Below are 27,688 nucleotides of genomic sequence, written 5' to 3'. Positions count from 1 at the left end.
ACGGATTATCCTCTGAAATTCAGGATGCCAGATCCTTCTCTGCCCTGACATCATCTGTCGGGAGGCCCCCAAATACATTATATAGTCGGCCAAACCCCCGAGATCAGTGCTTTCATGTAACTTTAGTCTAATGTGTATGGGGGCGTTAAAATTTAACTTATTAGATGCTGCCTCTGGCCCGGCCTAATAGACCTTCATACATTGCAGGCCCAGACACCATCATTAAGCAGTGTTGTAATGTGGCACTACTGGTATGGTGCTCAAGTAGGGTCCCAAAACAAATGCTGTGATAAAGAAACTTGGTGCTCAACTTTTGAAGATATGAGGTAATTTTAATGCAGTCAAAAGTGTAGTACAGTATCCAGACATTTCGGTCAAACAATGACCTTCATCTATGTACTAACAATGGAAACAAAGAATGCAAACCAAATAAATAATGAAATCAAACAGAATAAAATAAAACATACCAATAAAGAGCATAAGAAAAAATGTGTGATTTTGTAAGCCACACGGAGAGTGGTAATCCCTCAAAACATCTCAATAATAGTGATGAACATAGAATAATACTCCATATTTATATCTGGAGAACACATGTTATTCTGAAGAGGAAGCAGTATAGTAAAGAACCTACCCGACTGCTGTTTGGTGCGGTGCATTAATTAAGGGGAATGAGACACCGTGTCTCTTTGTATCCTGTTAAACAAGTAAGGTGGTGTAAGTGGCAGACTGGTTTTATTAGGAGTGATTATTCCGAGACACCCACCTATGAGGTTATTACTGGCTTCACAGAATTAGGTGACCAGTTGGGTTTTTTGAAAAAAGGATGTGGTCTACGATATAATAGAGAGAATTAACCCCTCTCTAACATCTGACGTACTATCCCATCCATGTGACCTGGGCCTATCTGCGCAGTGCATATCAGGAAGTCTCTATTGTTAAGCTGGAGTCACACATAGCGACTCACCAGCGATCCCGACAACGATATCAACGTGTCAGGATCGCTGGTAAGTCGCTATGTGATCATTGGTGAGCTGTCAAACAGACAGCTTCACCAGCGATCAGCACGGCGATGTCGTGTGCGTGGCGTTGCTGTGTTCGTTAGTTACCAGCTCCCTGCATCAGCGCGCTGGTAACTAACGTACACATCGGGTATCCAAAGGAAAATAAAAAGTTATAGCTCTCAGAATAAAGCGATGCAAAAACAATTATTCTTTCTATAAAATAGTTTTTATTATATAAAAGCGCCAAAACATAAAAAAATATAAATTAGGTATCGCTGTAATCGTACTGACCCGAAGAATAAAACTGCCTTATTAACTTTACCACACGCGGAACGGTGTAAACCTCCTCAAAAGAAATTCATGAATTACTGTTTTTTGCTCATTCTGTCTCACAAAAATTGGAATAGAAAGTGATAAAAAAAAATGTCATGCCCGAAAATGGTACCTAAAAAAATGTCAACTTGTCCCGCAAAAAACAAGACCTCACATGACTCTGTGGGCCAAAATATGGAAAAATTACAGCTCTCAAAATGTGGTGATGCAAAAACTAGTTTTTGCAATAAAAAGCGTCTTTTAGTTTGTGACAGCTGCCAAACATAAAAACCCTCTAGAAATAGTAAATCAAACCCCCCTTTTATCACCCCCCTAGTTAGGGAAAAATAATAAAATAAAAAAATGTATTTATTTCCATTTTCCCTTTAGGGTTAGGGTTAGGGCTAAGCTTAGGGTTAGGGTTGGAGCTAACGTTAGGGTTGGGGCTAGAGTTGGGGTTAGGGTTTGGATTACAGTTATGGTTGGGATTAGGGTTATGAGTGTGTTAGGGTTAGGTTTGTGGTTAGGGTTATGGTTAGGGTTGGGATTAGGGTTAGGGATGTGTTGGAGTTAGGGTTGGAGTTATAATTGGGGGTTTCCACTGTTTAGTCACATCAGGTGCTCTCCAAACGCGACATGGCATCTGATCTCAATTCCAGCCAATTCTGCTTTGAAAAAGTCAAACGGTGCTCCTTCCCATCCGAGCTCTGCCATGCACTCAAACAGTGGTTTACCCCCACATATGGGGTATCAGCATACTCAGGACAAATTGCACTAAAACTTTTTTGGGGTCCAATTTCTTCTGTTACCTTTGGGAAAATAAAACAAATTGGATCTGAAGTAAATTTTTTGTGAAAAAAAGTTGAATATTCCTTTTTTTTTTAAATATTCCAAAAATTCCTGTGAAGCAGGGTTAATAAACATCTTGAATGTGGTTTTAAGCACCTTGAGGGGTGCAGTTTTTAGAATGGTGTCTCTTTTGGGTCACTTTTGGGTATTTTCTATCATATAGACCCCTCAAAGTTTCTTCAAATGTGATATGGTCACTAAAAAAAAAAATGGTGTTGTAAAAATGAGAAATCGCTGTTTAACTTTTAACCCTTATGACCTCCTAGCAAAAAAAAAATTTGGTTCCAAAATTGTGCTGATGAAAGTAGATAGTGGGAAATGTTACTTATTAAGCATTTTATGTGACATACTGTATCTGTGATTTAAGAGCATGAGAATTCAAAGTTGGAAAATTGCAAAATTTTCAAAACTTTCGCCAAATTTCCGTTTTTTTTTCACAAATAAACGCAAGTTATATCAAAGAAATTTTACCATTAACATGAAGTACAATATGTCACGAGAAAACAATGTCAGAATCACCGGGATCCGTGGAAGCGTTCCAGGGTTTTTACCTCATAAAGGGACAGTGGTCAGAATTGTAAAAATTGGCCCGGTCATTAACGTGCAAACCACCCTCGGGGGTAAAGGGGTTAATGATCTCATTATATGTTAGGTAAGGAATATGACCATACTTTTAAGTCAGAGGTAAATTGTATCCATAATGCACAGACAGATTGAGTGACTGATGTGGCTAAGACAGAGGTACAAGTTGAGGCTGATTGTATGATCTTAAAAAAAGTGTCTGTACCTTTAAGTCAGAGCGGCACTGTGTGACATGGAGCATCCACTGTGCTCCGATACAAGTTGTATCTGTGATATAAAGATAAGGTAAGTAACTGACGTGTCTGCATTAAAGATGTAGCGCTGGTGTCAGAGGTTCAGAACATACCGGTTTTAGTAAAGTGGATCCTGTTGTGTGGTCTGACGCGGTATCCACTGCTTGTTGTTGACGCATGTTATGTCAGCATGTGACAGTTACATCGGCGAGGGACGGGTATAACCTCCATGTGGTACCTATCGCATAGGGAGGCTGAAACGGAAGTGAGGTAATCCGGAAGCGTCCTTGCGTTCCAGTGGGCGGAAGTGCTCATTTACTGTATTGCATGGGTATGGATTCGGCTTTCCAGAGCCCAATTTGGATGCGTGCCACTTGTCAGAAAGTGAGTCCGGAGGTGTTTTCCTTAGAGAAGGGTGAAAAAACTGTGATACATGCATGTTGTATTCAGTGGAGGCATGGCAGTCGAGCAGGAGAATTGGAAAAATATGGAGATGGGGAAATCCAGAGGGAAAAGGCGATGGAACAGGAGATTTTGTTCAATATAAGCGACTCTGTAAGAAGGAGGACAAACAGAATTAGTACATGCAATGAGCCAGATTCATCAACAAGAGGTAACTCAGAAGGGGTAAACATCAATACATCTATACCTATAACATCATGACATAGGAATAACAGAGTATGTATAGTGAATATACAGTATAATGGGTACAGAAACACATAATGGCAAATCATATAAAGGAAAGTAAATCATATTGCCTATTCAAACCCTTAGGAGAAGTGTTTGAAGCTCATGGATCCAGAATGCCTCCTTTTGTTTCATGATGTGTACGCGATCACCCCTGCGTCTGAGGGGGTACGTGCTCGATGACCTGAAATCTTAAGTGTGAGACATTGTGCCCTGCAGAGATGAAATGGTGTGGTAAGGGTAAAAGGAGATTTTTACACCTGATTGTGGACTTGTGTTTCGAAATTCTATCTTTGACAGGTTGTGTAGTTTCTCCTATATATAGTAGGCCGCATGGACATTTAATCAAATAAATCACAAAAGATGTGTCACGGGTAGAGAAATCTTTAATGGGGTATCTCTTGCCAGAGTGTGGCTGGTGAATGACATTAACCTTAAAAACGTTGTTGCATTGATTGCTTTGAAGGCACGGGAATGTGCCAGTTTTGGGGTTATGGAGGAATCTTTGTGTCGGTCTTGACGTTGAGGTGCCTATGTCAGCCCTGACTAACGAGTCTCTGATGTTGGGGGCTCATTTAAAGCAGGGTAAAAAGGGGTGTTGGCATTCTTCCACATCATAGTAAGCAGTGCGTAATATGCCCCAAAGTCTCCTAATAGACCTCATAGAAAGGTATGGGGCTACCAAAGAGCTACAGGGAGGGACCCCCCGGAAGGTAACAGGAAGGTTCCCTAAGTCTCCACCCCTGGTTCGGCGAGCGGAGCCCAGGAAGGCCGCTCAGGACTTATCTGGGGAAGTAAGGAGCCCCATAATCTGCTGGCAGTGCCAGGAACCAGGTCATAGGAGAGCTGACTGCCCCCACCTGACTGAACCCATGGATACAAATTTTGGGTACTGCCAGTCCCACTATGCCTAACCGCTGTGTGCAATGGGTACCCCGAAAGGTCCCAATATGGAACATTTGTGTCGGGTGGAAGTGGAGGGCACCCCGGCTGTGGCCCTATTGGACTCAGGGAGTCTTGTAACCCTGGTACGAGCCAGCTGGATACACACCGGCGAGTATACGGGTCGGAAAATTGGGGTGTTGTGTATACATGGAGACTTAAAAGACTATCCCACCGCACTAGTGGTAATCAGCACACCAGCGGAGAGGCGGTGCCACGAGGTGGGGGTGGTGACTAATTTACATTATGAAGTGATAATTGAAAAGACTTTCCTTTGTTTTCTGTGCTGTGGCCGTCTGTTGTCCCACCCACTGAGCAGCTGCTGTCACCAGAGGCAACCAGGTTACATTCTCCAGAAGTGGGGCATGAACCTGGTGGCCCAGAGGAAGAAGTGCTGGCTGTAGGAATAACCTTCCCTTCAGTGGAGGAGGGGGAGAATTCTCCCAGGGAAGTATTGGCTGGAGAGGTGGAAGACTTGCCGCCGGGACCTGAGTTGTTATACTTGAATGTATCAGGTGACAATTTTGGTACAGCGCAACTCCGAGACCTTACTGTAGCCAGGGCCAGAGAAAATGTACTGTTTGTCAATGGGGAACCCCAACAACCTGGGGCACATACGGTGTTGCCACGCTTTGAGCTGAACCAGGATTTGTTGTACCGAGTGGAGAAAATACAGGGGGAAATGGTAGAACAATACCTGGTATCTCAGACGTATCGGAGGCTGGTAATGGATTTAGCGCATGTACTCGGGGGGCATTTGGGCCAAAAGAAAACCCTCGACCGAATTCTGCAGCGATTTTACTGGCCAGGGGTCCATGAAGAAGTTAAATGATACTGTAGCTTCTCTCCACAGTTCCAGGTAACCAGTCCCCAGCCTCACTTTCGGAGCCCTTTGGTGCCTTTGCCAATTATAGAGGTGCCCTTCGAGAGAGTGGCCATGAACCTGGTGGGGCCTCTCAATAAGTCGGCAAGGGGACACCAACACATTCTTGTAGTTCTAGATTATGCTACCCGATATCCTGAGGCCATTCCGCTGCGCCACACATCAGCTAAGCTTATAGCAAAGGAACTCATGGGTATGTTTTCACGGGTAGGAATCCCGCAAGAGATTTTAACAGACCAGGGAACCCCCTTTACGTAAAAAATTATGAAGGAACTCTGCCGATTGTTAAATGTTAAACAGTTGCGCACATCGGTCTATCATCCCCAAACAGATGGTCTGGTAGAAAGGTTCAATAAGACGCTGAAGAGCATGTTAAAAAAAGGCAATTTCCAAAAATGGGAAGGACTGGGATCTCTTATTGCCATATTTGTTGTTTGCAGTATGGGAGGTGCCTCAGGCATCTACGGGGTTCTCGCCCTTTGAACTATTGTACGGCAGACATCCACGGGGCTTACTCGATATAGCCAAAGAGGCCTGGGAGAACCAACCTACCCCCCACAAAAGTGTGATAGAACATGTTGCAAAAATGCAAGCGAGAATGGAGACAGTCCTACCCCTGGTCCGGGAACATATGGAGGCAGCACTACGGTCACAGAGTCGGGTCTATAACCGGGAGGCTCGGGTAAGAACCTTTAGCCTTGGGGATCGGGTGTTGGTGCTTGTGCCTACCGTGGATAGCAAATTTCTTGCAAGGTGGCAGGGACCCTACGAGATCATGGAGAAGGTGGGGCCAGTAGACTACAAGGTACACCAGCCAGGACGGAGAAAGCCAGAACAGGTTTACCATATTAATTTGCTTAAACCCTGGAAAGATAGAGAGCACCTTGGTGGGGATAGTCCGCTGCCAGCGTTTCAGATGGAAAAGGCTCCGTTACCTCGGGGCGAGGCAGGAGAAGCCCAACCCGTGGTCAAAATTGCAGATACTTTGTCTACTAGACAGATTCAGGAGGTCCTGGAGTTCATTAGCTGAAATACAGGTGTTTTTTCGGAGCTCCCTGGACTCACCTCCCTAATCCAACATGACATTGTCACAGAGCCACAGGCCAAGGTCCGACTAAAGCCTTATCGGGTGCCTGAGGCCCGGCGACAAGCCATCTCGGAAGAGGTGAAAGCTATGCTACAGTTAGGGGTCATAGAAGAGTCCCAAAGTGAGTGGGCCAGCCCAATAGTCCTAATACCCAAGCCTGATGGGTCTCTAAGATTCTGTAATGATTTTAGAAAACTCAATGACATTTCAAAATTTGACGCCTACCCCATGCCCCGGGTTGACGATTTGATAGAGCGCTTTGGGCAAGCACGGTATTTTACAACTCTAGACCTCACAAAAGGTTATTGGCAGGTACCCCTAACAGAGGCGGCGAAGGAAAAAATGGCTTTTGTAACACCTGAGGGGCTTTTCCAGTATAAGGTATTACCCTTTGGGTTGCATGGCGCACCAGCAAAGTTCCAGCGGTTAATGGATATTGTGCTCCGTCCCCATCGCCGCTATGCCTCAGCCTATCTAGACGATATCATTGTATACAGCACCGACTGGGAAAGCCACTTAGCAAAATTACAGGCAGTGATAGACTCTCAGCGACAAGCAGGGCTAACTGCCAACCCAAAGAAGTGTTCCATAGGGTTGGAAGAAGCCCGGTACTTGGGGTATATCATTGGGAGAGGAGTTCTCAAGCCCCAAGTAAACAAAGTAGAGGCAATTCAGAACTGGCCCCACCCCCTCACAGCAAAACAGGTAAAAGCCTTTTTGGGTTTAGTGGGATATTACAGGTGGTTCATTCCCAACTTTGCAACCCTGTCCGTGCCTTTAACAGATTGTTTAAAAGGGAAAAAATCTGTGATGGTCCACTGGAATGATCAGTTAGAGGAGGCCTTTACAAAATTAAAAGGGGTACTGTGTGGTTCCCCAGTCCTGATCACTCCAAATTTCTAAAAAGAGTTCGTGGTGCAGACTGATGCCTCGGAGATAGGCCTCGGTGCCGTGCTGTCTCAGGAAGTTAACGGGGAAGAGCATCCCGTTAGCTTCCTAAGCCGGAAGCATACCCCAGCTGAAACCCGATTCAGTATTGTGGAGAGAGAGTGCCTGGCCATCAAGTGAGCACTGGAATCGTTGCGCTACTATTTGCTGGGGAGAACATTTCGGTTGGTGACAGATCATTCCCCTCTTATGAGGATGAGTCAAGCTAAGGAGAGGAATGCCCGAGTCACCAGGTGGTTCCTGTCCCTGCCAAATTTTGAATTTTCAGTGGAACATCGTGCAGGCAGACTACAGGGGAATGCAGATGCCCTGTCCTGAGTTCACTGTATATCATGTGTCCACCCCCTTGGGGTTGAACATAGGGGGGAGGTATGTGGTACAGTAAAGGGTGTTTTACTGGATGGAAGATATGTTTCTCCCAGCAGATTAACGTTTGGCCGGGCTTTTCCCTAAAGACGGGACCTGCGATGATGTCAGGGTCACGTGATCAGCCCATGTGGTGTCTACCTCACTGGTGGGAGGGGTTAGGCCCTATGTAATGGAGTTTGGTAATTACCACAGTGTGAGTGTGTTTCTGGAAGCTACAGGAACTTGTGTGGACTCAGCCTGAAACTTGTATACAGGATTCTCGTGCTGCAGGACTATAGCAGCAAGGCTCGGAAGAACCCTGGGAATGGCACCTGGCGGATGCCGCAGGACCTGGCAGCCGCTTAGTTACGCCCGTCCCGTGCAAGGGGTGAGTCTGGGACCAGTGGTTCTCCAAGCTGGAGTATGTGTTTGGTTTTCCTTATGTTTTGTTATGCTGCTGGTTACTGAGTGACATTAAAACCACTGGAATTGGACTTTATGCCTGTTTGTTGCCTCGTTACTGCCGCCCAGCTATTGCCTACTAGAGCGACTCCCTACTATATATATATATATATATATATAGATATATATCTATATATATATATACCTATATATACAGTGGGGAAAAAAAGTATTTAGTCAGTCAGCAATAGTGCAAGTTCCACCACTTAAAAAGATGAGAGGCGTCTGTAATTTACATCATAGGTAGACCTCAACTATGGGAGACAAACTGAGAAAAAAAAATCCAGAAAATCACATTGTCTGTTTTTTTTTCATTTTATTTGCATATTATGATGGAAAATAAGTATTTGGTCAGAAACAAGCAATCAAGATTTCTGGCTCTCACAGACCTGTAACTTCTTCTTTAAGAGTCTCCTCTTTCCTCCACTCATTACCTGTAGTAATGGCACCTGTTTAAACTTGTTATCAGTATAAAAAGACACCTGTGCACACCCTCAAACAGTCTGACTCCAAACTCCACTATGGTGAAGACCAAAGAGCTGTCAAAGGACACCAGAAACAAAATTGTAGCCCTGCACCAGGCTGGGAAGACTGAATCTGCAATAGCCAACCAGCTTGGAGTGAAGAAATCAACTGTGGGAGCAATAATTAGAAAATGGAAGACATACAAGACCACTGATAATCTCCCTCGATCTGGTGCTCCACGCAAAATCCCACCCCGTGGGGTCAGAATGATCACAAGAACGGTGAGCAAAAATCCCAGAACCACGCAGGGTGACCTAGTGAATGAACTGCAGAGAGCTGGGACCAATGTAACAAGGCCTACCATAAGTAACACACTACGCCACCATGGACTCAGATCCTGCAGTGCCAGACGTGTCCCACTGCTTAAGCCTGTACATGTCCGGGCCCGTCTGAAGTTTGCTAGAGAGCATTTGGATGATCCAGAGGAGTTTTGGGAGAATGTCCTATGGTCTGATGAAACCAAACTGGAACTGTTTGGTAGAAACACAACTTGTCGTGTTTGGAGGAAAAAGAATACTGAGTTGCATCCATCAAACACCATACCTACTGTAAAGCATGGTGGTGGAAACATCATGCTTTGGGGCTGTTTCTCTGCAAAGGGGCCAGGACGACTGATCCGGGTACATGAAAGAATGAATGGGGCCATGTATCGTGAGATTTTGAGTGCAAACCTCCTTCCATCAGCAAGGGCATTGAAGATGAAACGTGGCTGGGTCTTTCAACATGACAATTATCCAAAGCACACCGCCAGGGCAACGAAGGAATGGCTTCGTAAGAAGCATTTCAAGGTCCTGGAGTGGCCTAGCCAGTCTCCAGATCTCAACCCTATAGAAAACCTTTGGAGGGAGTTGAAAGTCCGTGTTGCCAAGCGAAAAGCCAAAAACATCACTGCTCTAGAGGAGATCTGCATGGAGGAATGGGCCAACATACCAACAACAGTGTGTGGCAACCTTGTGAAGACTTACAGAAAACGTTTGACCTCTGTCATTGCCAACAAAGGATATATCACAAAGTATTGAGATGAAATTTTGTTTCTGACCAAATACTTATTTTCCACCATAATATGCAAATAAAATGAAAAAATAACAGACAATGTGATTTTCTGGATTTTTATTTCTCAGTTTGTCTCCCATAGTTGAGGTCTACCTATGATGTAAATTACAGACGCCTCTCATCTTTTTAAGTGGTGGAACTTGCACTATTGCTGACTGACTAAATACTTTTTTTCCCCACTGTATATATATATATATACAGTTAGTCCTCGGTTTACGGCGGTCGCGACTTGCGTCGTTTCGTGGTTATGACGGTTTATACGACACCTCATTCCAACTTATGCGGTTTTGCGTCGTTAGTCGAACTACGTGCAACTACGTGCAGCGGCGGAAGAATAGAGTCCAGTACTGTACACTGTACCCGGTTACACGAGGAAAACGAGTCTCCTGCACGCCATAACACCCTTCATTATGGCTCCCAAACGTAAGCTAGACTCATCTGATACCAGTGCATCAAAGAAAAGGAAGACCATCACAATGGAGGTGAAAGTGGATATCACAAGGCGATCTGATAAGGGGGAAACACCAACAGAAATTGGCAGGTCATTAGGACTCATTAGGAAATTGGCAGTCGTTCGACTGTCGCTACGATTATCAAGGATAAAGATTGTATCCTTGAACATGTGAAAGGATCTGCTCCTATGAAAGCGACAGTGATAACAAAGCAGCGTAGTGGGCTTATTATTGAGATGGAAAGATTATTGGTGCTCTGGTTGGAAGACCAAAATCAACGCCGTATCCCTGTGAGCCTTATGGTTATTCAGGAGAAGGCTAGGCGACTGTTTGAGGCGTTGAAAAGAGAAAAGGGGAAGAAAGTGAAGAATTTGTGGCGAGTAGGGGTTGGTTTATGAGGTTTAAGGATCGTGCCAATTTCCATAACATTAAAGTGCAAGGTGAAGCTGCTAGTGCTGATGAGAAAGCAGCAACTGAGTTTCCTAAAGCATTGGCTGAGATAATTGAGGAGGGTGGTTACTGTGCTCAACAAGTGTTCAACGTGGATGAGACAGGCTTGTTTTGGAAACGTTTGCCTAACCGTACGTACATCGCCAAGGAGGAGAAGTCAGCACCAGGTCATAAAGTCGGCAAGGAGAGACTGACTTTGCTTCTTGGGGGCAATGCTGCTGGCGACTACAAACTGAAGCCCATGCTGATGTATCAGGCTGAGAATCCAAGGGCACTCAAGGGCACTTCAAAGGGTCAACTACCAGTCATCTGGAAGTCTAATAGGAAGGCATGGGTGACACTTGCAGTGTTTGATGACTGGTTCACCAATCACTTTGTGCCAGGCGTGGAGCAGTATTGTACCTCCAAGGATATCCCCATTAAGGTGTTGCTAATTCTGGACAATGCCCCTGGACACCCTGCCCATCTGGATGACTTTAACCCTAATGTCAAGGTGGTTTACCTTCCACCTAATACCACTGCCCTAATACAGCCTATGAACCAAGGAGTCATTACTACATTCAAGGCCTACTACCTCGGAAGGGTCATTGGTAATGCTTTAGCAGCAACTGAAAAGAATAAGGACCATCCAAAAAAGAAAGAAGCAATGCCTAAAATTACAAACTTTATTTAAGACATAATAAATCCATAGATAAGAATAGACATAATAATGCGGGGAACATAACACACAAAGAACCGCACGTAGGGTAAATAGCAATGCTGCATATATTATGGTCTTATAATTCCCTGGCAAACAGTAAAGCCACAGGAATGCACAGATTTGATTTAATAATAAGAACACAGTGGTGTATAAAAGCGCCAAATGAAATGAGGCACATGAAAATGCAAAAGACAAGCCAGATTGAGGATACTGGGTAATGTAACATACATGAGCACTAGTGGCAATAAGAGTATAAACCCAGCATATACCCAGGCATTGATGTAAAGTTGCTGCTAAAGCATATTTACCTTAAAGTGCGGGCAGGGGTCTCATGTTATGTCTTAAATAAAGTTTGTAATTTTAGGCATTGCTTCTTTCTTTTTTGGATGGTCTTTTCATGAAGCATTCTGTCTATTAGGCTTCTGTTGTTTTGGATAATGAAAAGAATAAGGACTTGACTCTAAAGTACTTTTGGAAAACATACAACATCCTTGATGCTGTGAATAACATTGCTGATTCCTGGGATGAGGTTAAGCAGACCAGTATGAATGGTGTGTGGAAAAAACTGTGTCCCCAGTTTGTGAATGATGTCACAGAGGTCCAAGAGTCAGTGACTAGTGTCATAAAGAACGTTGTTGATATGAGTAAGACAATGAATCTGGAGGTGGAGGAGGATGATGTCACAGAGCTACTGGCATCTCATGGAGAGGAGTTATCTGCTGAGGACCTTATTCAACTGGAGAAGTAGATGATAGAGGAAGAGGAAGACATACCAACCCCAGAACCTAAGAGATTTACAAGGCAGGGCTTGGCAGGAGGTTTTGCCCTGATACAGGAAGGGTTGTCAAGGTTTGAGGCTGAGAATCCCAACATGGAAAGGTACACTAGGGTTGCCAGAGGAGTCATGGATTCCCTTAGGTTTTACAAGGAGATCTTGGAGGAGAAGCAGATGGTCTCCTTCCAAACTAACCTGCAGCAGTACTTCAAGAAGGTAGAGAGGCCTGCGACAGATCCTGCAACAGATCCTGTACCCTCTACCTCACCTGCCCCTCTTGAATCACCTGCCCCTCTTGACTCACCTGCCCCAGTATCTCCAGCACCTTCTGCAGCTTCCTCCCAAAAAGCCTGTTCTCTCTTTGGAATTGTTATCTTTGTTTATTACAGTACACTGTTTATTACTGTTACAGCACTTACAGTACAGTATTTCATTATTAAACGTACTGTACTGCACAAGATTTTACTGTATCTATGTTTATTGATAATTATGTAGGGTACTGTGTTAGGATAGGTGTTTGGATAGGCTAAGTGTTTGCAGTACTGTACTGTTATTATGGTACAGTACTGTATGAATGTATGGTCCGACTTACGTCGAAATTCGTTTTACGACGCCACGTAAGAACGGATCAACGTCGTAAGTCAAGGACTACCTGTGTGTGTATATATATATATATATATATATATATATTTATATATATATATATATATATATTTCCATCACAATCCCCCCTTAGATATCACTTACCCTAATCCTATCCTCCTGTCCCAAAGCGCTGGAAATCTTTTGTGCTGCCGGTGAGCTGACGCATGCCTAGAACATACACCCCCCTCCGTACAGACTTTCGCAAATGGGCGGTCAGGAGATCTGCCCCTAACAGGGGTTCATGCCATTTTAATCATAATGTCTTATTCAACAGCATGCGTAGTCAGCGGTATGTATTCTTCTTTAGGTACTGTAGGTCATCTATTCGGTCAGGCAGTGCATCCACAGCATCATTCTGGCTTGGGTGTATCTTCTGGTATGGGAACTTTCTTGCAATGCGATGCGTGGATCCAAGTGGGTCTTCCCTTCAGTTTCACAGAGGTTGGTGTCATCAGCAGCACTTGCAAAGGAATATCAAATCTGGGATCGAGTGTTCTCCTTACAAACATTTTTCAGCAACACCCAGTCTCTGGCTTCAGGGAATGTGTACCAGGTACCAAATCTGGATCTGGCAATGAAGAAAAAATTCGAGAATGGACATTAGCAAGTTTGTTGTTGAGTTCAATTACATAAGCAGACAAGGTATCATATTGCATATTCAGCTGCTGAGGGAAGAATACCCCTAACCTGGGACTAGACCCAAGCACAATTTCATATGTTGACAGCTTTTCTGGGCCTCTGGGAGTGTGCCTTAAGTAAACAGTGCAGTTGGGAGTGTCTCATGCCATGGTTTGTTTGTGTCTTAAGCAGCTTTCAACATCCTGTTCGTAAGTGTCCTGTTTTGTCTTTCTACCTTCCCGCTACTTTGGGGGTGGTAGGGAGTGTGTAGGCCTAAATCTGACCCTACTGCTGACCAGATATCTCGTGTCAGGTTTGCGGTGAATGTGGGTCTCAGATCACTCTATATCACTTCAGGAACCCCATATCTGCACACTATCTCTGAGAGTAGCTTCTTTGCAGTTGTCTTTGCCGACTGGTTCCTCACTGGGAAAGCTTCTGGCCATCCCGAGAACACATCCATGACCACTATAGCATAATCAAATCCTCCACTCGGTGGCATCTGGATGTGGTCGATCTGGATCCTCTGGAAGGGTTATAGTGGTCTGGCCAGAAGATGTGGGGGAACCTTCTCCACTCGTCCAGGATTGCATTTGCCGCAGGTCAAACAGCTGCTGGTAAATTTGGCTGTTAGGGAGCGAACCAGTAAGCACCGATTAGATCATTCATCTGTGTCTTCGATCTGTGCGTGGGCCCATGTGCCCATTGAACCACCATAGGTTACATGCTTCGAGGTAGACAGGGTTTGGAATCCATTGCGTATACCCTTCCTTCTTCATGTGTTGCTCCCTTCCGCATCCAGCTTTCCTTCTCCTCCTTCGGGGGCCTGGTCCTGCAATTTCTTGAACAGATCCCAGGATGTCATCTTGTCAGGTTTATTGTCCTCAGTCTTCATGTAGTAGCTGTCAGGCTCTACAACCTCTCCCACCTCTCCATATAGTCTTCCTTTGGCTACTTCTTTGGCTGCCATGTCCGCCATGTTATTGCCTTGTGCCTCTTGTTCAATTTTCTGTGTGCCTTGACCTTTAATACTGCCACCACTTTTGGAAGTTGGAGTGCATCCAGCAGGTCCCTGATGGCTCCATGATGCTTCACAGTAGTTCTGCTTGCTGTGATGAAGTGCCTCGCAGCCCAGATGGGTCCAAAGTTGTGTGCTATGCCATGCAAGTACCTGGAATCGGTATATATGTTCACAGTTTTGTCTTTCGCAATCTGGCAGGCCTTCGTCAGCGCTATCAATTTCAGACTTCTGGACCATAGGATTTCTTGATTGCTGGTCACTGAACATCCCATGTGGAATCTTCCTTCATCATCTCCAAATCTGAAGCCTTCTACAGAGAGGATCAACTCTGGGATTGTCAGTGGCTTATCCACCACATTGGGTTGTCCTGCTGTATCCTTTTGCATGAGGCTGAAACAATCATGGTCGTCAGTCCAGAGCAAATCCAGATCCTTGTGAAAGATATCCTGCAGATTTTGATCCGAAGAGTCCATATCCCCATCCCCCCTTGGGAGTGGGAGTAAAGTGGCCGGGTTGAGGACCGTGGTCTCTGGAGATGGTGACATTGTCAGGCAAAAGCAGAGAACACTGGAAGCGAAGATGCCGGGTGGTGGAGAGATGTTTTGGAGGATTGCTGAGATGTTGTGCGGAGCCAGGATCTCCAGCGGATGTCCAAGAACAAATTCATCAGTCGATGATGGCATGTGCTGCAAATACTGCCCTCATGCAGGATGGGGTCCCCCTTGCAACTGGATCCAGGCGAACTGAAAAGTAGCCTAGAGGTCTCTGCTTTCCCCCGTGAATCTGCATCATGACTCCGGTGGCATGGCTTTTTTCCATCACGTACAGACGAAATGGCTCCTTGTAGTCAGATAGGCCTATTTCTGGCACTGACACTATGGACTCTTTCAGTTTCCTGAATGAGTTGAAGGCTGCTTTAAGACCGAGGCATCAGGGATCCAAGTTCTGCAATACGAAAGTAGGCTAAGGAAGGCCTGCAGCGTCTTTGGAGTTGTTGGGGAAGCCATCTTCTCCACAGTGGTCTTCCGGTCATCTGTCAGGTGTTTAGTCTGGTGAGCAATACAGTGTCCCAGGAACGTCACTCGCTTCTGACACCACTGGACTTTGGTTATCGAGACCTTGCATTGCTGCTCCGCCAGGTAGAGTAAGAGAGACAAGGAATGGGCTGTGCAAGTATCGACATCAGCTGCACAAAGGAGAAGCTCAGCCATGCATTGTAGAACAGTGACCTCTGCATGTTCTGCAATATAGTTGAAGATGATGGAGGACATTGCTTTGGTGAACTGTGAAGAACTGTTTTGGGCCCCCTGGGGCATCACTGTCCATGTGGACTGCGCCCCACGGTGCATGAAGACAAACAGATACAGGTGAAGAGGAACACTGAAGAAAGCATTGGCCAGATCGACCACTGTGTGCACTGTTGCTGTGGCTGGCACATTTGAGAGCAGAGTATGCAGATTTGGTACAATTGGGGTTTCAAATACCGTAGCCTCGTTCATGGCCCTCAAGTCATGCACCATTCTGAACTTGGCTGGTTCTCCATTTAGAGTCTTTTTCTTGACCGGGAAAAGTGGGATATTGCAAGGTGATATGTAGGGAATAATGATTCCTATGTCCAGGTAGACCTTCAGTTGGCCAGAGACAGCTTGACTCTGGGTGATGGACAGGGGATACTGGGCCTTACGAAGGTATGGGGTTCCTGGCTTGAGTGACACCCGTACTGGGGCAACTTGAACTTTTCTCACATCTTGGAGTCCCTTGGACCATAGACTTTCTGGTATTATGTCCAGTACCTCCTTGGGTCTGCTTGCATAGGTTGTTTGTGGTTCTTGTAGGGCCGCCAGCAAGATTGATTCTTCTTGGGTCAGGGGTGAAGAAAGTGTCATGGTCCCATCTTCCTGCATCACTATGGTCACCTTCAGCTTCTGCAGTAGGTCCGCTCCCAGCAGGTTAAGTGTGCAGGTCCTTGACACCACGAACTGGGTCAGGATAGAGTGTCCTGGCTGAGTCCACACGCTCAGGGGCTTTGTAAGCTGGTAATGTGTGACTTGACCATCAATCCCCATGCAAGACACAGAGGATTCTGATAGACAGGTGGGGTCAGGGAGTTCCTCATGTCTCACCACACTTCTGGCTGGACCAGCGTCCACAAGAAAAGATCTGACAACCCCATCCACTTTTAGGGTAATTTGAGGTATTGGTCCCACTGGTGGGGTTTTGAATGTTAGGAGGGTGGTGTCTTGTGGACCTGGTTTTCCCCTGTCATATGGGTGGAGCTCTTCCCTGCTTTCTGTGTTTCTTTCTTGACCTGTTCTTCTGGGCAAGCTCTCGGGTTATATGGGTGCTCTGCACTGGTTCCGGAAATGGCCAAACTTTCCACAGTTGTAACACTTGACATTTCTTCTGTCTTTGTGGGGTGGTTGCTCTTCCAAGTCAGTGGTCACCATAAGAGGGGCTGTCTTCCACACTCCTGGTTGGGATTCAATCCCTTGGGCTACTGTGAGAAGGGTGTCCATTGCTATGACCTGTACTCGGGTCTGGCCACTATCAGTGGTTTCCTGATTGGTTCTCTTAGTCCATGCACAAAGACCTGTGCCAACATTTGTCTGTGTATCTGATCAGGAGTAGTGAAGCCCGAATCTTGGAAAACTTGCGTTACTCTGCCATGAAACTTCTCCACAGACTCTGTCTTGTCTTTGCCCATATCATGTAAGCTGAGAGCTTGCTCTGCCAGTCCACCTTTGGCCAACTCTCTGAGCTGGTCAATTAGCTTTTATCCTTACTCCCAAGTGTTCACATCTAATTCTGCTGGAAGTTTGAAGTGTTCCTGCATGATTGGTCAGAATGTATCACCTGCTTTTATTTCCATTACGGCCCAGAGATCATTCATAGGATGCATATCGGGGTCTGGCAGATTATTCAGAATACTGGTCACTTGACCTAGTGCAAGGGTCACCTGACATAGAGGCACCACCCTTGCACTATCTGCCCCTGCCTTATTGGTGCCTGTGGGTTTCTTTTCCTAGTACTGGACAGCATGTATGATGTTCCCGCTTCATCCTCATCAGAGGAGTAGTTTTGATATTTGGACTTAGAGGTTGCCTTTCTGTATGAGGATGCCCCCCTCTGCACCCTTGGCTGAGCTGTCTGCCACCTGATGTGTCTGGGGGCTGCCTGCAGCTCTATGCGTAGGGAGATTTTCACCTTATTCTCCCAATATCATAACTGGTAATGGTTGTACTGTGCCTGGGATGTAGAAAGTACCTTGTGCTGTTAGCACTGGATACAGGGACACCACACTGTATAGACTGGGCATTGGCCCAACTGGTAACAAAGAAGGAAAATGAGGAGGAGAAGGGAGGTGTGAAGGAGAGGGGTGTGAGGAAGGAGGAGAGGGGAGTGACAGAGGAGGAGGAGAGAGGTGTGAAGGAGAGAGGTGTGGCAAAAGGAGGAGAGAAAAGAAGGAGAGAAGAGGTGTGGCAAAAGGAGGAGAGAAGAGGTGTGGCAAAAGGAGGAGAGAAAAGGAGGACAGAGAAATTAGTAAGGAGGAGAGAGGTGTGAAGAAAGAGAGAGGTGTGGGAGAAGGAGGAGAGAAAAGAGGAGTGGCAGAAGGAGGAGGGGGAGGAATAGAAAGTTCCTCCCCCTCTTGTACAGCTTGAGATGGCATAGTCGGAACAATGGTGCTTTCTCCCTGTAGGGAGAAGCAGGGAGCGCCGCACCCTGCAAAAAATTTTCTATACCATGGCTCTTGTTGAGAGCAGACTGCACATATCCAACATTTCCTGTCCCCATATGGGGGAGGCGCTGATGGCTTAAAAACTTTTCCCATCTTATGCACATACAAATCATTTCCTGGTTTGTTCACATATCTTTCTGTACCTCCTAAATTATGTAAGTCTGCTGCTACTCTATACCACGCATTTGTCAGTCAGCAACTTAACAACTTAACATCAACTAACTTTCAATACATCATGCTATTCTGCAGCTTGAAGTCTGCTATTCTCGTAGATTTCACATACTTTAATCAACCAACTAAGATTCTTCACATACTTAAGCTTATTATTCTCCTACTGTGCCTATTCCAAAAACTTCAAAAAAGTTGATACACTTTCTAATTACACTTTGTCTGCGCTCGGATGCACTCACTTCCTCTTTTTTCACTGCTAGCGTTTCCCCTTTTTTCACTGCTGGTGTATCTATAGCCACTAAAGTCACGTATCTAAAAGCATGTATCACACAGCACAGTCACAGATACAGCTCCGTTTCAGTTCCTCAAAGTTTCTACACTACACTACAGCTAGAAATTATCTCAGAATAGCAAAAACAGATGTGATAGTGTGATTTACAGTGTGCTAACAGCCAAGGGGAAGGGCAAAAAATGCTTTCTGTTAGGCTAGTTTCACACTAGCGGTTTTTGCCAGCAGCGCACGCCGCCGCTAAGCCCCGCCCCCTGTCCGCCCCCTCCGGTCATCTCCACCTAGTATCGCACACGGCTGCATGCGATCTGCACACCCTATCTATCCCGGAGGGGGCGGGTAGGGGCGGGGCTTAGCGGTGGCGTGCGCTGCTGGCAAAAAACGCTAGTGTGAAACTAGCCTTACAGCTCTAAAATGTAAAGCGACAGTACGTACATTACATTACAAACATGAATAAACATGAATAGACATCCGGGAGAAATTGAAGCCCTCTTTGTTATTCTGTGACACGTACAAGCCGTTCTGGTAACCGACAACTGCCAATCGCACAGGGCACTCATATACCCGGGAGTATCACCCTCCGCTCCGGTCGTTCTACCTGGCTCACCGGCTACGGGAATCTGTGATAACCCTCTAAGTTATCACCATCTGTGCCTGGAAATCTGGGAGCACCCGTCCCTCCGGTGCACGGGAATCTGTGATAACTTGTCGAGTGATTTGACTTCCTGTTATTGGTTTCCTTGCAACCACAAGCAAAATCAGTCACTGTTCCAACTATCTCCCAGATCTACACAGACATAAAACACATACACGGCACCTTGGCTTATATCCCAGGGTTTGTATAAGGGCGTGGACTTTTTACACTATATTTCCATCACATAAGTATCGTAGTAACTACTGTAGGCTTCCCCATACTATCGAGTACTTGGGGTAGGAGGGTATTCAGCCGAACTCTGTCACACCTTCTTAGATGCCATGTTTGCTTTTGGCAGCAAGTGGTTAAACTGACAGGGTTTTTGTTGCAGCTGCACCTGTGCCATCCCTGCGGTGCATACTGTATCTTTGTTCTGGGGCCCAAAAGAGTTATTTTTTTTTAAAACAATTGTTTATTGCGTGAAAAAATAAACTATGTCTTTTGCATTTTCCATGTTTTCTTTTTACAAGAATTGTTGCAACCAATTTTCTTTAGAAACATTTTAATGTTTTTTTCTGGTATTTTTCTTATAATCTAGGAAATCCTAAGGCCAGAAATAAACCCCATAAATCACTGTACATGGAGAGTTTGGGATCAGATCATTTCTGTCCGTGGTGTTTGTGCAAGCAAAAAATCTTTCCTAAAAGCCTCAAACTTCTGTGTGTGACTCAGACCTGAGATCTAACGTGATAGAAGATTACAGAGCGGGGAAGACGGGAAACCTTCATATAGACGGCCGGTGGGGATGGAGTCAGTGACGGACTCTGGCCAAATATGTTTCTAGAGCCGTAGTAGAAGATGAAGATGTCGTCCTCATCATGAAGTAGTTATTTCTCCTGTCACGTGTAATGAATATCTCCTGCAGTATTGCTAATGCCGATTCCAGTGTCGGTAATGAGACGAGAATTAGCGTTATGGAAGATGAGTCTATGAGAAACGTATTCAGCTGCCGACTCCGAGGAAGAAACTGCTTGTTGTCTGTGGCCTAAATATATAGGTTTTATTAGTAGATGTAAAGAAGGAAACTAAATACTGTAAAATAATAAATCTCCTCATATGTTTCCCTTATTATCTCCAGTAATTGTATTATTACACAGGATCTTTATGATGTTACATCGGCTCATCTTCTCATTCAGGTCTCTACAATATCGGATCCTCTCAGTGAAGATCTTCTATATAAGAGAATTTTCCTGATTTACCCATCAAGGATGGATATGGACAGAGACAAGATGGCGGAGAGGATATTACACCTCACCCTAGAGATCCTCTTCCGGCTTACTGGAGAGGTGAGAGATTCTGATGACGTCACATTACATCAGTCTTATCTATGGGAATAACAGATGGAGAGAACTGGAGAGGTGAGGACTCTGGGAATGTCTGTAGTGAGATTTATTAATGTGTCTCTCCATAACCAGGATTACACAGTAGTGAAGAAGACCTCTAGTGAGCGCTGTCAGGACCCTGTGTCTGAGGGATGGGGAAGACCCCTGAGCCCAATCACAGGGCCTCCACCTCACCCCCTGATACATGAGGACATCAATGACCAGAAGATCCTAGAACTCATCTACAAGATGATTGAGCTGCTGACTGGAGAGGTGACACTGCTGGGAATGCTGGGACATTATACAGTAACGCTATGAAGGGATTGGGGGGCTGACGGTATCATTGTATGTGTCAGGTTCCTATAAGGTATCAAGATGTCGCTGTCTATTTCTCCATGGAGGAGTGGGAGTATTTAGAAGAACATAAAGATCTGTACAAGGACGTCATGATGCAGGTTCCCCAGCCCCTCACATCACCAGGTAATAGACATGTTCTCCGCAAGGAGAAACCTTACTTCTTAGACCCTAGTCCAGAGCCTCTCACCTAGCCAAATCAGATCTCATACTTTGCACTGACGAGAGCCAACAGCTCGAAACACCGTGTCTGCAAATTGAGATTCTGATTTGGCTTGTATCCTAAGTCATACTACAAGACTCGTTAAAGGGTTGATTGTGACTTGTAGGATCGCTACTACCAATAGGTGGCGCTGTAGAGTAAAAGTCCTCTTTCTTTCTGAAGAGGCAATTTGCATATTATTTTCCCAGAGGAGCATTGCACGGCGAATAAGCCTCCTTACCTTGACAAGCCACAGCTGGCATGTCACTCTCCGCAAGGAGAAACCTTACTTCTTAGACCCTAGTCCAGAGCCTCTCACCTAGCCAAATCAGATCTCATACTTTACACTGACGAGAGCCAACAGCTCGAAACACCGTGTCTGCAAATTGAGATTCTGATTTGGCTTGTATCCTAAGTCATACTACAAGACTCGTTAAAGGGTTGATTGTGACTTGTAGGATCGCTACTACCAATAGGTGGCGCTGTAGAGTAAAAGTCCTCTTTCTTTCTGAAGAGGCAATTTGCAGGTAATAGACAGGACTAAATACACACGGCCTATAATTATCTGTATGCAAATAATGAATTCAGTCCCTGTATGTGTTTCCTCCAGATCTATCCAGTAAGAGAACAACACCAAAGAGATGTCCCCGTCCTCTTCTTTCACAGGACTGTAAACAAGAAGATCCCAGTGTTCCTCATGATCATCAGGTAGATGGAGAGAAGGTGTCATGAGATCTTCCCTATGATGTGTAGACGGCTGTGAAGGTCTTGTGCTCAGTCTTGATTTATCCACCAGTATTACATGTTTCATACTTGTGTAATGAGAACGGTGGAGATGGCAGGATTAGAGCTGACCATAGATGTGACTTCTCCATCTGTCTGTGACTTTTACAATATTTTTTTCAGGGTGAAGATCTGACCCATATTAATACTACAGAGACATATGTGAGGGATGATGAGCGATGTAAAGAGGAGATTCCTACATATGACTACTCAGGTGAGTAGTAAACACTAAATACAGAGAAGTCACAGATTCTTCTCAGTCACCGGCTGTAGCTGCTTTATCGGTGGTGTAGTCTGGCCGTATTACCATGATCACCATTTTGCCTCTAGACCACAACATTCTCCTCCACCCAGAACTGGTCAAATGACTTGGGGTATTGAAAGCCCTTTTATATAGAACTTACCACCTGGAAGATCCTCCTACCCCTTGGGGATTAGAAGACGCTGACCCTTACCTGTCCAGATCTGTAAACTACAAAGCCAAATGACAGCGTACGTAGAATGTGCTGATAAGTTGGAAAATCACTTGAAGAAAAGTTTTATGATGGGTCTGTAAGAGAAAGCGGAGGGTAATGATGCTGTTGGCTTCCTAGAACCCTGATATCTTATTGGATGAATCTTCCTTCTCCCCCTTCTGTGCTGCTGAATGTCTCATATGGTTCCTACAAGACCAGGTCCAGTCTTTCTGGCCAAACTTTGCTTTTATGATCGACAACATTAAGGCTGTGTGCACACGTAGCGATTTTTAAGCGTTTTTGCAGCGATTTTCGGCGCGAAAACGCTTAAAAATCGTGTACAGAACGCCCCCCATGCATTCCTATGGTATTCCGCACATTTTAAAACGCTACGTGTGCACATAGCCTAAATGTGCAGTGAGGCCAAGTGTGAATTTCTGTACAATAACAACAGAGTTTCCCTTTGTCCTGACTTTTCCATTTGTATTAAGGCTATGTGCCCACATAGCGTTTTAAACCGGACACTCAAAACCGGACTCCTTCCCAGAAATTGCGCGTTTTTTTCCCGCGCGATTTTACTGCGATTATGTTCGCGATTTTGCCGCGATTTTCGCGTGTGAAATTCAAGTACTTTCCAAGCGATTTGAAGCATCGCTTGGAAAGTGATTGACAGGTTGGTCACACTCGTCAAACATAGTGTTTGACAAGTGTGACCAGCCTTTTACTATTGAGGCTGCCTATGCGGCATCAATAGTAAAAGATAGAATGTTAAAAATGCTAAAAAAATAAAAAATTGGGGTATATTTACTTTCCGACGTCCCGCGCAGTCTCAGCGACGTTCCCGTTCCCAGCGATGCCTTGCGAGACCTGTGATGACGTTGGTCTCACGTTACTATAGCGATCTCACGAGACCGCTAGAGTAACGCGAGACTACGTCATCACAGAAACTTGCCGCAAGGCATTACTGGGAACGCTGAGGCCCGGGAATGCTGCACGTGACGCCGGAAGGTAAACATACCCCGATTTTTTATTTTCTATTCTTTTTTTTACAGGGGGATGGTACCCAGGGCCTGGAGGACAGTCTCCTCTCCTCCACACCGTGGGTACCATCTGCACATGAGACGTTTAACTTTGCGCATGGTGGGCATAGCCACATGCGGGAAGTAAGCGATTCTCATGCATTCCTATGGGTGCGGAATCGCGGCAATTTTTTTCGATTCCGCAAAAAGAATGAGCATGCTGCGATTTCCGCGATGCAATTCCGCCGCGGAAAAAAGCGCAGCATTAGCACAGCATGTGCGGAATGCTATAGGAATGCATGGGGTGCGCTCTGTACGAGTTTTTTAAACGTTTTTGTGCCAAAAATCACGGCAAAAACGCTTAAAAATCGCATTGTGGGCACACAGCCTAAAACTAATTTCAAGGAGGATTGTGATAATCTACATAAAACCATTACACCTGTGCCATGATATATCGCTAAGCTGTGCCAACAGAAAGAGGCCACATCCTGCAAAAATTGATATGATAAGTGCAAAAAATTAATGCATACAATGAATACATGAAATGAGGTATTGGTTAATATTTTGGCAAAAATAGATAAAGCCTGCAAGCCAACGTCAAGGCTCCTCATAATATTGCAGGTCTCTAACACTAATTTCAAAACTGCTCATAATAGGAAATGAAATTAGGCAGGCTTTATCTATTTTGGCCAAAATATTAACCAATACCTCATTTAATGTATTCATTGTGTGCATTAATTTTTTGCACTTATCATATCAGTTTTTGCAGGATGTGGCTGGGCCTCTTTCTGTTGGCTTGGTCTGGGACGTCTGTCACTGTGTTTTGCATACTACAGTGCTGGAGCAACCCGCCTGATAATACTATGGGCGTCATTAATAGGTTGCAAGCCAGACACTTTGCATCACACCTGCCTGTGTGACTGGCGTCCAAAGCAAGCCTTTATCTATATGAATTTTTTCCACTAGGCAGCTAACCGCTCTATGGTCTGGTAGGTGTGGGGTGGTTGTTTTATCAGTGGATTGCACCTGTGCTGCTCCTTGCCTTTATTAGTGGAGGCCGGCTGCATCCTGCTACATGTGCATTTGTTCATCAGACAAGGGTTTGGGAAGGCCATATCGTGTGGTATGTTTTTTGAATTTTTCCTATTATGAGCCGTTTTGTAATATACATTTATTCACGCCTGCAGGAGATGTGTTGGCATGGCTCGAGCCCTGGTTTCATGGATTCACTCCATGTCATAAATTACATTGTTTTCGATTCCAAGAAATTCAGATTACTGCATAATCTCTCCTGAAATGGGGAGCAATATTATTTTCTCCTTCCCCCATGACGGCACCACTGAGAGAGGGGATCCGCCCCACGGGGACAGGAAACCTACCGATAAAAAGGCGGTACCTCTCTCCCGCATCAGTTGGTTTCCTGTCCCCATAAGGGAACCTAAAGACTTACCGGATGCCGGGGCCGACCAGTCTGGAGAATGGCAGCTGGAGCCCCCTGCCCCAGCTGGGGCGGTTACCCAAGGCGCCACCGCTGGGGTCAGCGGGCCTCCAGGGCGTGCGGGGGGGAGAGGTGGCAGCAGGAAGATCCGCCCTCCCTCAGGATGAATAGGCGTCCTCCATGGCGGCCGGAAGCCGCCCTGGGCCGGAGCAGGTACCAGGGTGGGAGAGCGCCAGCGGGCGCAGGTATCCCTCACGTGCGCCGGCAGCCAGGGGGAGACCCAGCCGCCAGCGCAATGCACCACTGGGAGCCGGAGGTGGTGCGCACGCGCGGGGCGGAGCGGCGACACACACGCGCCGGAGGGCAGGAGGAGACGCCGCCATCACACGTCGCAAACCAGCTGGCCGGGGGCGCGTGGGGAAAAATTTTTTTGTTTGGACTGGGCCTCATTTGGCTTAAAAGCGCACAGGGGGCATAGCGCAGCCTGTCAACTGGAGCCATGAGCACCGAGCCAGAAGATCAGCAGCTGCTGGACGTGTCCTCAGACACAGGACACTAGCAGCAGCCACGGAAGTCACCGCAGCAGCACCGTAAGAAGGAGACAAAGGAGCAGTCGCAGTGACACGGCAGCAGCAGCCGTTCGGAGTCCCGACGCAGCAAGGAGTCCGGGAGGGCAGGGGTATCAAAGGACAAGCTGCGTGCAGATCCGGGGCCTACGTCTGATTCGGTATCCTTCTTCGGGCTGGCGGGTAAGTGGACTATGTGAACGTATATGCTATAATTAGGGCTTGTCCTCTTATAGTGGATGAAGTGTACACAGAAGTCCAACCACAAGGTTTTCCCACTTTGTAAGGAGGAGCTCCCCACGACATGGGGAAAAAGGCTCTGCCAGTCCTGGATTGAACATACAATGTGCAAGGAATCCTGTTGTGAGTTCATTTTCCCCTTCACCGTCGATGTCTGATGAACTCCCTCTTCTGGTGAAGGAAGGTAGTGAGGCTGATTACCAAACACCTGATCTGGTAGATGATGACTTGGTTACAGGAGCTGCTGACTGGATATAAGGCAGCCGACGCCCTTCTGAGTCGCTGGTGATTTCTCTGCTGGATTCTTGGAGACCACTCTGATTCCTGCTTCCCAAAGATAAGTTTTTGCTCTGCTATTGAACTTATTAGTTTTGTTTTGTTTACCTTGTTTTTTGGAGTTCAGCCATCCCCGGTCGGGGTTGTGCTGAGTTCCATTTTTGTCTCTGATCAGTTTGTCTCTTTGCTCTGTCTTCAGAATTTACCTGAGTGCTGATATAGTCATTTTTGAAGTCCTAGCGACTTCAGGGCCTGTTTTTCCTATCAGACGGTTGGGACATTTTTTGGTAGGGTTTTTTGCGGATTGCAGACAGCAGCTTTTCTATCCTGTCCTTTTTAGTTAGCTTGGGCCCCATCGTTTGCTCAACCTATCTTTCTATCTGTGTTAGTGTTTTCATCTTGCTTCACCGTCATTATATGTTGGGGGCTGCCTATTGCTTTGGGGTCTGCTCTGGGGCAGTTTAGATTTCCCCTTTCTTTCTTTAGGCCTATTTAGTTCTCCGGCTGTGATCGAGGGGTCTAGGGCATCGTAGGAACCCCCCATGGCTACTGTTAGTTGTTGTGGATAGGATCAGGGGTCTGCAATCCGATAGCTACCAACCTCTCCGGTTTTCTGGACTTAACTTGTATTTTTGTTTTTTCTTCCTTCTGTGACTCATTCATAACAGAATCCCCAGGGTTCGCTGCTGACCTTAGAGCCCTAATTGCCCACCAGGTAGAGAACACCGCCAAAACCCTCCAGGGAAAAAGCAAAAAGCATAAGAAACCCAAAAGCAAGGAACCCGAGTCAGATCCTAGTGAAAGGGAGAGCGGATCTTCTTCATCAGACACAGATAGCCCGTCGTCCGGCTCCTCGTCTTCTGAGGAGGAAGGTCGCAGCTGCTTCCCTATAGAAGAGACAGATAACTTTATAAAGGCTATCAGAACCACTATGGGCCTAGTAGACACCAGGCCTAAGAGGACCATCCAGGATGCCATGTTTAGCGGGTTGGAGCAGAAGAAAAGGAGGTCGTTTCCCATGAATGATAAAATCCAGGCGCTCATACAGAGGGAATGGAAAAGGCCAGAGAAGAAGGGCCTCCTAGCACCAAAAAGGAAATACCCCTTTGAGGAGCCAAACTGCTCGTTTTGGGACAAGGCACCGAAAGTGGACGTAGCCATAGCGAAGACCTCGAAAAAATTCTCTCTGCCGTTCGAGGACATGGAGACGTTGAAAGACCCTATGGATATGAAAGCGGATACATTCCTAAAAGTAGCCTGGGAGGCAGCTGGAGGTGGACTAAAACCCGCTATAGCTGCCACTTGCACAGCCAGAGCCCTGATGGTGTGGCTGGACCAGATGGACGACCAACTAAGGAACAAAACGCCAAGGGGAGCAATCCTGGGCTCCGTTCTGTTAATGAGAGGAGCAGCGGCATTTCTAGCGGATGCATCCGCGGATTCAATCAGGTTGACAGTCAGAGCAGCCTCATTCTCGAACGCAGCACGAAGGGCTCTATGGCTCAAGTGCTGGACGGGAGACCTGCAAACAAAAACAAAGTTGTGCTCCATCCCCTGTGAAGGGGAATTC

General features: G+C 45.9%; 1 protein-coding gene across 1 annotated transcript in view; it reads left to right on the top strand.

Annotated features, from left to right (window-relative positions):
• The window catches only part of LOC141047278 (uncharacterized), a 92,304-nt gene that overhangs the window by 43,557 nt on the left and 21,059 nt on the right, over positions 1-27,688 (top strand). Inside the window, exons 6-10 of the mRNA XM_073542306.1 lie at positions 20,600-20,749; positions 20,879-21,058; positions 21,142-21,265; positions 21,952-22,049; positions 22,248-22,338. Of these exons, the coding sequence (XP_073398407.1) occupies positions 20,600-20,749; positions 20,879-21,058; positions 21,142-21,265; positions 21,952-22,049; positions 22,248-22,338 (643 nt within the window). The remainder of the gene's footprint in view (positions 1-20,599; positions 20,750-20,878; positions 21,059-21,141; positions 21,266-21,951; positions 22,050-22,247; positions 22,339-27,688) is intronic.

The sequence above is a fragment of the Dendrobates tinctorius genome, unplaced genomic scaffold, assembly GCF_039654945.1.
Source record: "Dendrobates tinctorius isolate UK_male_01 unplaced genomic scaffold, ASM3965494v1 ptg000126l, whole genome shotgun sequence".
NCBI classification, from domain to species: Eukaryota; Metazoa; Chordata; class Amphibia; order Anura; family Dendrobatidae; genus Dendrobates; species Dendrobates tinctorius.
This window is presented reverse-complemented; position numbering and strand designations above follow the sequence as displayed.